General features: G+C 40.0%; 1 protein-coding gene across 2 annotated transcripts in view; it reads right to left on the bottom strand.

Moving 5' to 3' along the window:
* Positions 1-120: 120 nt before the first annotated feature.
* Positions 121-15615, bottom strand: part of GLRX3 (glutaredoxin 3) — a 43050-nt gene continuing 27555 nt past the window's right edge. The window contains exons 5-11 of one of the 2 annotated variants that reach the window (XM_002821285.6): positions 12751-12923; positions 12451-12512; positions 10247-10304; positions 8089-8141; positions 4827-4866; positions 4644-4736; positions 121-389 (exon numbers count right to left, since the gene is read on the bottom strand). In XM_002821285.6, coding sequence (XP_002821331.2) covers positions 339-389; positions 4644-4736; positions 4827-4866; positions 8089-8141; positions 10247-10304; positions 12451-12512; positions 12751-12923 — 530 coding nt within the window. In that variant the 3' untranslated portion in view covers positions 121-338. The remainder of the gene's footprint in view (positions 390-4643; positions 4737-4826; positions 4867-8088; positions 8142-10246; positions 10305-12450; positions 12513-12750; positions 12924-15615) is intronic. The other variant, XM_054523069.2, reaches the window with a different exon arrangement.

The following is a 15615-nucleotide window of genomic DNA, read 5'->3' as shown; positions in this document are numbered from 1 at the left end:
AAGACTGCCTTTCTTAACTGCTAGAAGATACTCATGTACTAAGAAAAAGAGATTTAAGGTGGGTTAATTATAGTAGCTGTATGTTTAATATTGCTGTAAAGATACACTTTTTTCATACAATTATTGTTAATAATTTGAAGATGTTTATTGCATTCTATTTTTGGTGGGAAAAAATGTAACATACATTTATTTAGCATGACATTGTGAAATACACAAAACATGTAACTGAGTAAGCAGGAATTTTCTATTCCTAGTCCATTTCTGAGGACTAAATCATGAACTGCTCCCAATGTAATTAAATATTTCTTACAATAGTTGGGCACCAAGTTTAAGATTTATTAATTTTCTCCTCTCAGTATAGGCAGCAATTCACCATTTTCTTTCAGTTCCTAAAAATAAAAAACAACAATAATAATATGTATATGCATATATAAAAAGATGGAAACATCTAAACAATCACAGCCTGTATGTATATCTGAGAACCAAAAGAAATACCTATTGGATTAAAACTCCAGTCTCTTAACACTCTCAAACTAAATGAACCATAAACCCTGAATACACTATCAGGTTAAAAAATTAACAAGGTATTCTTGGCCAGGTGTGGTGGCTCACAAATGTAATCCCAGCACTTTGGGAAGCCGAGGCGGGCAGATCACTTGAGGCCAGGAGTTCAAGACCAGCCTGACCAACATGGTGAAATCTGTCTCTTAAAAAATAAATGAATAAGGCTGGGTGCAGTGGCTCATGCCTGTAATCCCAGCACTTTGGGAGGCCGAGGAGGGCAGATAACCTGAGGTCAGGAGTTGGAGAACAGCCTGGCCAACATGGTGAAACCCTGTCTCTACTAAAAATACAAAAATCAGCTGGGCATGGTGGCGGGCACCTGTAATCCCAGCTACTCAGGAGGCTGAGACAGGGAGAATCTCTTGAACCCGGGAGGTGGAGGTTGTAGTGAGCCAAGATCGTGCCATTGCACTCCAGCCTGGGCTAGAGCGAGACTCCATCTCATTCATTCATTCATAAATAAATAAATGAAGTTAAGGTACCCTAAAACCAACAGATTGTTTAGTATTAGGAAACGCAGCAACTGGAGCCAATGAAGCCCCCTATTTAAACTACAGCAATAAATAAGGAAAATAAATCCAGTGACTTTAAGGTTGAAGAATGAAGTAATGTGGCTGGGCGCAGGGGCTCACACCTATAATCCCAGCACTTTAAGAGGCCGAGGGGGCAGATCACTTGAAGTCAGGAGTTCAAGGCCAGCCTGGCCAACATGACAAAACCCATCTCTATTAAAAAAAAATTAGCCAGGTGGACGTGGTGGCATGTGCCTGTAATTCTAGCTACTTAAGAGGCTGAGGCATGAAAATTGCTTGAACCCAGAAGGTGGAGGGTGCAGTGACCCAAGAGCCAAGAATGCACCACTGCACTCCAGCCTGGGTGACAGAGTGAGACTCTGTCTCAAAAAAAAAGAAAAAAAAAAGCAGTGTGACGTTAAAAGTCTACTCAAATATGATGCTTGTTCCCCTCCCGTTCTTCCACTCACAGAGAGGAATCAGGCTTTGCTATTGAAACCCAACCTGGGAATACAACTCTGCCTCAGGAAAAGCTAGAGTACCAGTAACAGGGAAAGGCAGAAACCATTAAAAAGACCTAACAATTCAGAAACAGACATGGCATCAAAAGAGCTACCACTAGGTTGACTGGAACGGCAGTATAGGTGCCATGCTCCTTGTGCCTGTTTTTCAGATTTAAAATCTGTACTATAGACACCAAGTTTGAAAGGAGAGACGTGATAAATAAGATTTTCTGGTTTAAAGAAACATTTAATATGATATAACATTTCAGGTTATCACTGAACAGCATAAACATCAATCAATAAAACCATTAAAATCCGTATGACCTCCTCTCTGGATGAAATTCAAATAGGAATGATGCTGTCACACAAAACCCAGACGGCTTTCAGTCATGTCTAGGGATCTCCTCCTACCTATTCAACGAGCAGACACCCTGCCCCTCCAAGGGACCCAGCAGGACTTTTCTGAGCACACACTCAAGAAGGCACAGAGAGGACCACGCAGCTGAGTGGGCAAGGGCAGGTGGCCCTCAGGTGGAATCTGCACTCAATGGCTTACTAGTTATGGGATGGTGGACAATTCACCTGACCTCTCCATGTCTCTGTTTCCTCATCTAATGACTGAGAAGAATTCTGCTCTCTGAGGCTGCTTGGGAGATTACGTGAAGCAGCCTCTTAAAGCACCAAAGCAGTGTGCCTGGAACATTGGGAGTGCGCCAAATAAGGCAGTCCTCACCATCCTCACTGCTGTTAATGTGAGCCGGCAGGTGGAAAGTCTAAACCTAACCAAATCTTCTAAATCTCTCTCAACAAACTGTCTTAAGTCCAAACATTCTGCAACAGCAGTAGTGAACCGTTTACTCTTCAGAGGCAATAACAACTCACAATTTTCTCAGGACACTAGATTGGCTGAGTAACTAAATCATTATTCAGTCCCTCATTCAACAAAACAAACGCTCATTGCTCCAAAGAGGCCAGCCAGATTAGACCATTTCAAACATCTTTTAATTGAACTGAACATGAAGAACTGCATTCTGCAAGAAACAGATCAAAATGGCATCGTAAGAGCTACTCCATGTATCTTCTCAAGGAAAAACGTTAACAATATCACACATTACAAATGTATATGTTCTTAGCAGGTGAACATAAAAAATCATATAACATTCTGTTATATAACTAAAAAGAAGTTACCCACACAGCTTAGCTTTAGAATTAAATGAGATTTATTGATTGTATCTTCCCAAGAGTTACCAATGGCTAAGGTACAGGCTATAAAACATTCAGACAAGAACAGGCTCAGGAGTATTTGGGGTTTGAGTACTGTTTGTGTCTTACAAAAATAAGATTATATATATATATATAGAGAGAGAGAGAGCGAGAAAGAGAGAGAGAGAGGGAGGGAGGGAAGGAGGGAGGGAGGGAAGAAACAGATGCAGATCTGTTTTTGCTGCTTCAGGGCTATTCAAGAGCTATAGTCTTAAAAATTTTTTCCTCCAGGAGTGAGACCATTTCCCAAGAAAAATGTCTCACTGGCTTGTTTAAGAAGTATGATATCAAACCTGGAACTCCACAGGAAACAACCTACACAGAGGCCACCAAAGGACAAAAACAGCCTCTGCATCAATGGAACTCAAGCTTTGTTTTTATAAAACATATTGGTCCAAAATGCTGATGTCATTTCAGTGGTAAGCTGGTGCTTCACTTTACAAAAGCACATGTTAAAAATTTTTATTTTGGCCGGGCACGGTGGCTCATGCCTGTAATCCCAGCACTTTGGGAGGCCAAGGCAGGCGGATCACCTGAGGTCAGCAGTTCAAGATCAGCCTGGCCAGCATGGTGAAACCCCATCTCTACTAAAAATACAAAAATTAGTGGGGCGTGGTGGCGGGTGCCTGTAATCCCAGCTACTCAGGAGGCTGAGGCAGGAGAATCACATGAACCTGGGAGGCAGAGGCTGCAGTGAGCCGAGATTGCACCATTGCACTCCAGCGGGGAACAAGAGCGAAACTCTCTCTCAAAAAAATATTTTTTAAAAAAACAACTTTTATTGTACAACATAACTAGAAGTAGTACTACTTGCTATTTGTTTTCCACATAAAAAGTCGAAGATCTGACCTCAGAGAAAATTCTCTAATGGATTGAGGCAAGAGGAAGGCCTGAGGGCAGTCAGCAGCCCACTTTTTGGGGCAGTTTTGTTCATGTCCCTGAGCAGAACCTGGCATTCCTGCCCAGCATTCCTGTCTAGCTCTTCTCTATACCCAACCAGCTACCACCCTCCTCGATGCCACCATGCCCACAGTGGGCCTGGGGTGCAGTGGGGCCTGTGTGTAGATATTAAAGCTACAGCTTCTGTTTATTGTTTTGGGCTAATCAAAGAGCTACGGAGCACACAGATGCTAGTTGGTGGGCCTGCCCTAAATTCTAGACATTAAATACATGCAAAGTAACATCCATTTAAAACTCAATCAAGAAGTAAAGTCACTTATCCATCCAACAACCATTTACTGACCTCCTAAAATACACAAAGCATCAGGAAGGACTCAAGATACATAAGAAATGTTGTCTTATCTAAAACACAATCTAACAGATAACGGATTTCCAAGCATCTGAAAACCAAAAACGGACCTACATTTTTTCTTTCGGGGGACCAGGGGCAGTGATCTTCAGCCTCTGTGGCAAGGATGGGCGGCACTGGGCCACAGGCCTCACACTGCTGTCACTCCATGCACTCAAGGGCAGGTGAGTAAGGCAAGAAAAAATAATTTGTTGGCTGGGAGCTGAAGCAGGATCTAATAAGGACCCTGAGTGACAGAGAAGATCACCCCACAGAAAGGAGATGCAATGGTTAGTTCAGGTGTGGAAGTAAGAACAGGCTGCCACGTGGGGACAGTGAGAATGGCAGGGTACTCATGCACACAGAAACGGTGATACTGGTCTAGAAATGTCTGACAGTCAGGCTGGAAACAGGAGTCAAAAACAACTCTCAAGTTTCCATTCAATATGAAATCATTTTTAAACATACCAAAATCTTTTCCGTTCTTTAGAACAGCAGCAGAACTGGCCTTACCTTCACAATATCCAATCCTCCCACCAGCTCCCCTTTCACATACAGCTGAGGGTATGTTGGCCAATTTGAGTAAGCTTTTAATCCTTGCCGAACCTAAAGAAACAACGGGAATCCTGAAACCATCCTATCAGGCCCTTATGATTAAAGCTAAGACAAGGGTAAAACATCAAACACAGAACTTACTTCTTCATCCTCCAATATATCGAATGTTTCATATTCAACACTGCAAAAAAGAGAAGACATTTTAACTGGAAATACAGTTAAATCAAATTGTAAAACCTCTATGCATTTGATGTTTTTAAAATAATCAAGAAAACTGTTTCACTGCTAACAAAATGTACTACAGACCAATGGAAATGATTTTACTTCTTAATCTGTCTGGTACTACACAGAATTAGTCATTCCAACATACAACCTTATCTGGATTTTTCTCCGGACAATATTGGGTTAGAGCAGGGGTGGGCAAACTTCTTTTTAAAGAGTGAGACAGTAAACACTTCAGGCTTTACAGGCCAGACAGTATCTGCTGCAACTGCTCAGTTCTGCTGGGCAGCATAAAAGCAGCCACAGACAACGTATAAATGAAGGGATGTGGCTATGTGCCAATATAACTTTATTTACAAAAATGGGCAGCCAGCTGCAACTTGCCAACCCCTGGGTCAGACCCACACCCCCATCTGCACGAGCCTTCATTAACTGAACACTCTCACCCACTTCTAATATCTAACCCACCCCAGGCTGCTGCTTCTTAACCTCCTGGAAGCTGCCCGTGGAGCAGAATGTAGTAGCGCTCGTGGACGGAGGCTGGAGGGCTCAGCAGCCAGATGACAACCACGCTGCCAGCTCCCTCCACCTTAGCAAGAGACATGCTTTCCACACTAAACTTATTTCAGAGAGGGTGCTGTTTTTAATGTACAAAAGGCCAATGAAAGCTTTGTGGCTTTATACTGTACAATGAACATTACTTGTACAAAGAATGAAAAATCACTGCATGAATATCCAACTGTATCTACTCAGAGCGATTTCACCGTTAGGTGGTCAGGTATTCGCAAGCATCTGTGCCTAAATCCCTGCAGGGTGCCTGAGGGTACAGGTGCAATTCCCAAAGGTGGCCAAAGAAAACGCTACATGTAAAAAAAACCTAGACTTTCCATAAAACTGAAACCATCATAGGGAAATCTTGTTTATTTAGTAAACAAGTTCCCAAGGAAACTGTCTATGGTGCAGGGAACAGTCAAAAAAACTAAATGACGGGATAAATCAGAAGCAATTACCAAAAAAGGAATGTTTGAAAGAAGAACAAAAAAAGACCCCAATGTAAACCTAATGCTTTTTAAAAACCCCAATGTAAGTCTTTGTTCAAGTTGAACTAACTAAAGGTGGCAGATCTCTTAATACTGTGATAAAAACAATGAGTTATATAACTATTCATAAAGGATCCAGGAAGCACTGGGCCCAAGTGTATCTATGTGGAGTCCTAACAGCCAATATACTTCCTAAAAGTTATTCATAAAGGGTACCTTTCAAACCTCAATATACACTTGGTTCTCAGACACTCATGCATGTGTAGTTTGGCTACTAAAGGAAAAGATAAGAAATGAGAAAAAGTAAAAAGGAGTTTTCTCCACATACTTTTGACTCCCAGCAAGAGCATGGTCTGTTCACGTTAAAAGAAGCTGAGGTCCTGGATGGCCTCACTCATCCTAGGGCCAATCATGCTTAGCAAGTCCGGAGCTGGGAGGTCATTCTCTCCCAAAGCATCCTCCTGCTCTCTGCGACAACAGGGTGCTTTCAATACAATGGAGATTAGACAGATATGGGACAGAAAGCCAAGTTACCAAGATGTTCCACCAAAGACATGAGCTGGGTCAGGCCCAGTGTGTCGGCTCAGAAGACACCTGAGGAACCTGGTGTTGCTAGAGAGGGATGGACTGTGTGTGTCTCACTGTGGAGCTGCAGCAGAGGGTCGACAAAGAAAGGGGAAAATCAAAAATGACCAAAAACAAGCCAGCCCCCACTGTATGGCCCAGGGCAGGGGTGAAGAAAGGAACAGGCTTGAAGTTACAATTACAATAAACTGACTATATTTGCCTCTATAAAATGTCATAATAATCTAAAGAAAACAATCACATCTTTTTTTTGAGACACAGTCTCACTGTCACCCAGGTTGGAGTGCAGTGGTGTGGTTTCAGTGAGCTGAAATCTCCACCTCCTGGGCTCAAGTGATACTCCAGGCCTCAGCCTCCTGAGTGGCTGGGATTATAGGCATGCGCCACCACACCCAGCTAATTTTTATATTTTTAGTAGAGGCAGGGTTTCACCATGTTCACCAAGCTGGTCTCGAACTCCTGACCTCAAGTGATCCACCCACCTCGGCCTCCCAAAGTGCTGGGATTACAGGTGTGAGCCACTGTGCCTGGCCCCATATTCTTTTTATGTCCCTGAAACTGTATTCAACCTATGCTATTCAACTATTTTCAACAGATCTTTGAAGTATATCAAAGATTACTTGAAAGTAATTTATTTAAAGCTACAGTTAAAATACATGATTTTTAAAAGATGCAATCATGAAATGAGAAATAAACAAAAATATCTGACAAACCCTACAGAACATGTGCTGTATATCCCCAAATAAGTGCTTTTGTTTTTAACCACAAAAATCAATGGCAATGTTCTTACCCGACAGCTTCACCACTGAGCACATCAAAACTAGGAGCACTGCAATTTAACTTCCGCTACTTCTCAGATCCAGGTAATCGACCTTAATATGCGCCCCTCAGCTTTCTGTATTGTTTAGCAACTAGGATATTTGAGAAAAATTTAAAACTACCTATAATATATTCCCCCGAAATATCTTTATGCGTGGTGAGGACTCAGTTATACACTTTCCTCTGGGAAAGCAGACAAATAGTTATTCCAAAGGTTGCCTAAGGACCTCCTTTATGTTACTAATAGGTTGACACTGGCCAGAAAATACTATTTTGATCTAAGTTAAGGCATTCACACAATACAGCAAAAAATAAAGAGAGATACAGATATTTATGGATATAGACATTACAACTGAAAAGCATCAGTGGCAGCACTGAAAAGTTGAAATTTTTTTTTTTTTTTTTTTGAGACAGGGTCTTGTTCTGTCACCCAGGCTGAGTGCAGTGGTGCAATCACAGCTCACTACAGCCTCACCCTCCAAGACTCCAGTGATCCTCCCACCTCAGTCTCTCAAGTAGCTGGGACCACAGATGTATGTGACCATACCTGGCTAATTGTTTTATTTTTTTGTGGAGATGGGGGTCTCACTATGTTGTCCAGGCTGGTCTCGAACACCTGGGCTCAAGCAATATCCCTGCCTCAGCCTCCCGAAGTGCTAGGATTATAGACGTGAGCCACTACGCCTGGCCAGGTTGGAATTTTTTTAATACACCATTTGAAAACAACATTTACATACCCAGTACTATTTAGTATTTCCAGAATTTGTTTGCTGAATCCACATTTTGCTTCCTAAATGAAAAAAAATTTGCAAAGATTACAATTTTTATATGACCCAAGCAGCATGGTTGTACCTAATACTCTTGTCAACCAGCACAGCACTTGTCCAGCATAGCTGCCACTACTTTCACTCAGCTCCCAGAGCTTCTGCTCATCCCTCTTCAAGTACGAACCCATCTACACATCAACCCAGGCACACGTGACCCACAGACTTCCTTTGGTTTGTAACCACTTGAGATGACGTGTGTTCCAACAGCTTATAATCTCTGTGGTCAACAAGTTCCTCTAAGTGAAACCTAGATTTTCTACAGAGATTGCAGTTCATTCTTTAATTCACTCATGCAAAATGATCTTAACTCACTTAGTCTTTCTTTCTGCAATGATTATGACAATTATTTTCCCATTTCCAACTGGATTCTAACTCCCATTTTTCTTTTTCTTTTATTTATTTATTTATTTATTTTTATTTTTATTTTTTTTGAGACGGAGTCTCACTCTGTCCCCAGGCTGGAGTGCAATCTCGGCTCACTGCAATGTCCACCTCCCAGGTTCAAGCGATTCTCCTGCCTCAGCCTCCCAAGTAGCTGGGACTATAGGCGCGCGCCACCACGCCCAGCAAACTTTTTGTATTTTTAGTAAAGATGGGATTTCACCATGTTAGCCAGGATGGTCTTGATCTCTTCACCTCGGGATCCACCTGCCTTGGCCTCCCAAAGTGCTGGGATTACAGGCATGAGCCACCGCATCCAGCCTCATTTATTTTTACATTACAGAATACTAACACTTTTTTGAGTTTATGAGAATCTTAAGCTTTTTTCATGCCACAGGACTCCAAATTCCAGCAATCTTGTGGAAAACATATGGGTACCATGTAAATATTTTAATAGCCCTAATAACATTGTTTTCAAAATGTATTAATACTTTCTGGGTTTCCAGGAAAAAAATAGTTTTGAGAATAAATATCCACTTAAACAATTACTGAGAATAAGAAAAAATGTCACTTTATCATTACTAGGAATTATTAACTTCCTCTATTGTTTCGATACACTGAACCAAAATCAAAGAATTTAGGCCATAACCTAATGTTTCCAACATGCTGAAATTTATATTAACATTTTATTTGTTACTGTTACTTTCATTATTACCTAATTATATTAACTAGTTATGTTAACTAATTACCTTCATTATACTAGTTATGTTAACTTATACACCAGTTATGGCAACCAGAGTCTGCCCTGTGAAGTATTGTGACCCTTTCCCAATGAGCAAAGTGGTTCTCCGTGTCACTTGCCCAGTGCATCTTGCTAACAAGTGAGGCAGTTTCTTTATTCCAACAGCCTCACCTTTCAAAGCTTTGGTTTCTTTATCTCTAAAATAGGCCAAAGTCTGTCCAACCCTGCCCACTTCAACAACTGATTGAGAATTAAGTAGAGGTTCAATTGCTATGAAAACTACAAAATATGATATAAATGTGTATGGCTGGTTTCTGGAAATTACCTCTGATCTCAATCTGAAAGAAAATTAGTTCTGCTCAAACTATTGGTGGAAGTAATCTATCAAACTTGATATTCAAAATGACGCACAATCAATATGTACTTGCATCAAAAAGCTACAAGAACCATCCCATTACAAATGAGAATTGCTGACCATTGCACTCATTCATCAAACACACACAGAGCACACCTGCTACAGCCAGGGTTTGCTCCTCCACTGTCACGAAAGGACAATCTAGGGGTGCAAACCCAAGCACAACCAGGTTCCCTGCATTCAGGAAGTCCAGTGACTCAGCTGCACACTCCAGCAGTCCACAAACTCAAACAAAGGATAATGAAATAACAACTCATACAACCAGTAAAGTGTTAACAGTGTTGACCACGTTAGCTGACAAAGTTTGGCAGCAGAAAGAAATGCACCCCACTGAGATGTTGATGATAAAGTCAAGCAAAATGTAGATTACTTTGTTTGATCTCCATAAGCACCAATTAAGGCCTGGATAACTTCCTGATACTGCTACAGCTTCATTAGCTAAAGCTAGGAAAAAGAGATTTAACTGTCCCCTTGTTGCAGATCTTAACATCAAAAGAAATTACAAATAAAACCATTTTTGAGTTCTTTACCTGTTTGTTTCCTTTCATAAAGAGCATCACAGAAGCTTTATTTGTCAGCACTTTGAGCCTAAAGAGAGAAAATTGATATAAAACGGCTCAGCTCAATTATGCAACACCACTTTTCCTCCGCTTCGTGAGTAACATGCATATTTGAGGGATGGCAGGATGACAGTTCACAGCTTTGAGTGGTACTAAACAAGCAAATGCGTTGACATTTTCCTTGATTTCATTCTCTCCCTAAGCCACTGTAAAACACAATATGGCTTTTAAGGCAACGAATGTTCCTTCAAGTTGCAATTTAAGCCCATCAACTCACAGTAATAAAACAATAATAATAATAACCAATTCAGTAAGGAATTGTTCAATAAGGGGCCTATATATTAAGCCCATCCAAAACTTCCAGAACTAGATCTTGTGTGCACCATCTTCCATCATGATGCTGCATACCACTGTACACGTGTAAAGCTCACAAGGTCGGACTGCAGGGTGACAGCATTAAACCTCAGAACATCAACTAATGCCAGATACTAAAATCAAATTCTCTCATCTTAACATTATGTTTTATATTTTATTATAGTCTTTCAAACATCATAATCTAACATGCTGTCAGGAATTTTAATTATCTGTATACAGCCACAAGTTTAGTCACAAATCTCAAGAAAAGTCAGTGTTGGGACAACGGGTCACAAAAGAACCTAAGCCCCATGGCTTAGGTCACACCACCATGTTCTCCCAATTCACAGCTCAAAAATCTCCTTATAAACTCATCCCAAATGAAATGCATAAATCATGCACAAAGCTGTATCACTTACATTGCCAACCGAGTGGGATTAGCTCAAGTTCAGAAAAATATGAACAGATATAGGAATATGATGCTGACCCTGACAACCCAACTAACTAACCCAGCCACCTGGATACACGGAACCACAGCTCACAATGTACTGCCAAAATACATGTCACAAGTCCATGAACTCCACTTCCTGAACTCTGCTCACTAGGAGTCCTTTAAATTATTACTCAAAATACGCTGAATTTTACTTCCTACATAATTCTAGCCAGTTAACCTTTTGGTGTCTGCAAGTACAGATTTAGAAGCAGCACATTAGGAAAACGGAGGTCTGATGGAGACAAGGCCATTAACAGCAGCAAGTGTACTCAGCAGAGAAGGAAAATCAACTGAACAGCAAATACAAGCATATAAAAAACACAGCTGTCTTTGGAGACCACACAGCCTCCATGGGCCAAGGGCATCACCAGGCTACAGGCAAGAACCACACATGAAGACGCCCAGAGTCAACAAAGGGATGAGGAGCATCATTTTCTCATGAAGAACACAGGAAATGGTACCAACCACAGGACAGAATGCGGCACTCAAAGATCAGCCTGACATACGTGGAATGAACACTCTTTATAGAAATTATTAATTAATGACAGACAAATGAGGTATTCATTACTATTAAACACTTTTAGAAATTCTCAAGATGTTACATGGCAAAAAAAAAATCACCAAAGGAAGGTTTATCTTACAATCTCCAGCCCCAACTATGAATGGCTGATTGCTGATATAATAAATTCCTTTTTAAAGTTCTATATTAATTCACATTTACTGCAATAAAAATCCCATTAAGTTGCCTTACACACCAAAGTCCAACATTTCTGTAAGAGAACTTCTCTAAAAGCCAAGTGAGATCCTTGATAAAACAAATACATGTTTCGCAGCTCCAAAATCTGTTCGTGTAAGTTCTCGTGGTCTAGAAAGGCCATGAGAAGTGCCCAAAGCTTGTTGCGACGTGATGAGCTTTTCACACTCACCACTAGTCACTCAGTGCTCTGGCATTGGGGCAGCACCCGCAGCAGTCACCAAGGCTGCACCCAGGAAAACATGAGTGTGCTGAGGTTACGCCAAGGAGCAGTGACAAAACAACTGGACCCTGGCTCTGAAATGCAGAGAGGTAAGCAAAATTTGGTTGTTCCACAGAAACAATGACATTTCTATAAAAGCAAAGAAGATCCTCCACATGATCACTAAGTTGGTGCTAAAATTAGATTTGCCAAAGTTTGCACGGCTAATGTGACTAAACAATTATGACCTCTGGCACACAAATACCAAATCCTTGATTTCTACACAGAAAGAGCAATGAAAAACCTGAGAACTTTAAAATATTTTTAACATATTAAATGATAGGCTATTTGAAACCTTCTAAAACACTTACCTTTCCTCTAATTTGGGAGCTTTGGGACAAATTGTATCTAGTTCTTCAGATGCTTCTAGCTCCTAAAATAAGCACACATGTCAGTTTTAGGAAAAAAATTATTATAACATAAATCTCCTTGATCATACCATAACACAGATTATTGATCAATCAACTAATCAGAAATACTGTGTATTCACTGCAGGTTCTTATTAGTAAATATAGATTCATAAGAAATTTGATCTTAGATTTATGACAACATTTTAAAAAGTATGCTCTAAATGGAATTTCTTTACAAAGCACAGACTTCTCAATTCTAACCTTAATTATATCAAGTCCTCCTATGAGCTCTCCAGAAACATAGAGCTGAGGATAGGTAGGCCAATTGGAATAGGCTTTGAGTCCCTGTCGAACCTCTTCATCTGAGAAGATATCAAAACTGCTAAACTGAATATTATGTTTGTGAAGAATTTCCACCATCTGCTTGCTGAAACCTGTACACAAAAAAAGAAAATAAAGCACTTAACTTCTCTCTCTCGAAACACATACACATGATAATACATTAGTTCAGCATACATATCATCTGAAGGACATAGACGCCTGCCTTATTTTGCTGGTGATTTAATTAGCATGGCTGAATAATATACAAAGAGAAAATAAAGTCCTGGATCCCTTTATTTGACCTTGAACCATATCACACACTCAGATATGACTTAACTTTTTGACACAACTGTGACTATTAAAAAAAAAGTGCTGTGTGTATTTATTAAAGTTACTCTTCAATATCATGGACATTTTTTGTCACAGGAGAAATAGCACTAGCCAAAAAGCAGAGACCTGGGGGTGATGGTGCACACCTGTAATCCCAGAGACTGGGGAAACTGAGGCAAGAGGATCACTTGAGCCCAGAAGTCTGAGGCTGCAGCGACCTATGAGATTGTCACTGCACTCCAGCCTCCAGTTTGAGTGACAGGGCAAGACCCTGTCTTTAAAAAAAAACAAGAAATCTGAATCCGACACCTGCTCCCTCCACCCACCAAGGTGACACATGATGAGGCCATGGGTGGCCTCCGCTCAGCACTTTCCTAGTAATCAGGAGACTGACCTGACGCTCTGACAGTCCCTCCCAGCCTTTCTGTTGTGAATCTACAAGAATCAATTCTGGGCAGAGGAAAAAAATTCTACAATTGTTATTTTTAACTACTACTTGACTATACTGAAAACCCAATGCTGTTTCGTTTCTACTGCCATTTTACTACTTCCTGAGTTCCCACTTCAGTAGTTCTCAATCTTCACTATCTCTAAGTAGGATAAATTAAAAATCAAGAAGGCATGTGTTCTCCAGTAGTCTAAAATACACACAGTACATTGAATTTTAAAGCTATCTTCTCTGTTGTTATATATGAACCATCAACAGATTGACGGTATTCTTTCTCATCTCATGTCATAACTTGACAGTTTCTTTTTTAAAACTATTTACATTCCCTAAAGTATGTAATGTAATTTTTTTACTACACTATAGTGACAATTTTATGTTCCATGATTTTATTATACTTTTGTGACACATTTTTATTCTGTACTTTTTTGACATCATCTTATTATGACATTAGAACTGAAGAACAGGAGTGTGAATATCAGTCTTTTATAAACCTATTAGCCTAGTCTGAAAAAAAAGTATTTTTCTTTCCATAAGCTAATTCTTCTCCATTGTTCCCAATACTTTGTAGGGCCATACTCTTTCACGCCTCATTCTTCTTCTCAAACACAGTTGTAATTCACTGGAAAAGAACCTATTCTTCAGATTCAAAATTTCTATAAGACTTAGCAGTGTCAGCAACTGTTTTTAAATAAAATCAAACCATAAAATGTAAGATTAATTGCAAGAATGGGCTTTACTGATGTCACCCAAAATCATATTTACTATTAAAACATGGATCTACAAGCGAGCTCTAAACATTTTCCAAATCTGCAGTTTATTGAGATGAAGCACTAGTATTTATTTGTACAGCATATAAGTTGCTTTTCCTACATCTGAAGTGTTAAGTTCATGTACAGCCTGAAGTAAAACACTGATTCTGAAATTTTTTTATTCATCTGGGAGTTCATTAGTAAACAGCTAACGGCTGATTGCTGATGGTTATTCTGTTGCCAATATATTAACTCATTTTTACTGTAACTGGCTGAGAAAAAGCTTTATTTTAGCTTTAGGCAATTACATGCAGACTAGAAAGATTGATTGGTAGTGTTTCATTTTTAAGGGTTAAAGTGGCAGACTAGAAATGTTACGCTTAAGGATAAGATGGCAAGAAGGCTTTATTCTAGTAACAAAATATTTACACACTTTTTTTAAGAAAAATGCATGCATGCAATAAAAATATTTAAATGTAGAAAAGTAATGTTTAACTGCCACAGAATTCCCATTTCCACCCCCAGTCATTTCTACTCATGACATGAATAGGTGCCTAACACCGCATCTCATCACTACCTAACAATAAACCCTAAAAAACATCTCTGAAACCTGATTCTGTGGCTGATTTAAAAGTAAGAGCCCAGCTGGATGACTCTCACTGCAGGAGTAATATCTGACTATGCCTCAAATACCTTTTGCTTTGCTAAAAGCTTTGTTAACTGAAATAGTTACAAGAATTCCCAAATAATTAACCTGCTCAAGGTTTTAAGATTCTGTTTAAGATGACATGTACCTCAGTGCTTCTGGAAACTCTTCCTAAAACAAGCATTTTCCTGTCTTCATGAGGAGAAGAGTAAGGACAATCCAATTCTTTTCAACTGAGACCCTATCTACATGCCAGGCTCATAACACACCATACAATTCTGCAGGTAGAGCCCACGTGAAGGATAAGAAGATGGAGACATGACCTGTGCAGGGACTGGGCTGAGTCCAGTGGGGCTCCAGGAGAGACCCTAAAAGTGGCTTTCAAGGTTTTCTAGATATAAAATTTAAATGTTATTCATTCATGTTTTTCTGATTAGCAGAAAGCAAGGTGGGGACAAACTAATCAAAAAACAAACATCGTTATACTCCACAGTGGGAGTCCAGTGGTATTAGCAGAGGTAGCGCTTTCAAAGCTAATTTGGAGCAAAATAAGGAAAGAGCAGCCACGTGCGTGTTCACAAGATGAGATGGCCAGTGCTTTTATAAAGGGAGCTTTGCCTACATCCTTCTCT

Source organism: Pongo abelii, chromosome 8 (genome assembly GCF_028885655.2).
Source record: "Pongo abelii isolate AG06213 chromosome 8, NHGRI_mPonAbe1-v2.0_pri, whole genome shotgun sequence".
Lineage (NCBI taxonomy): Eukaryota > Metazoa > Chordata > Mammalia > Primates > Hominidae > Pongo > Pongo abelii.
The sequence above is the reverse complement of the archived record's forward strand: the minus strand, read 5'-3'. Positions and strand labels throughout refer to the sequence as shown.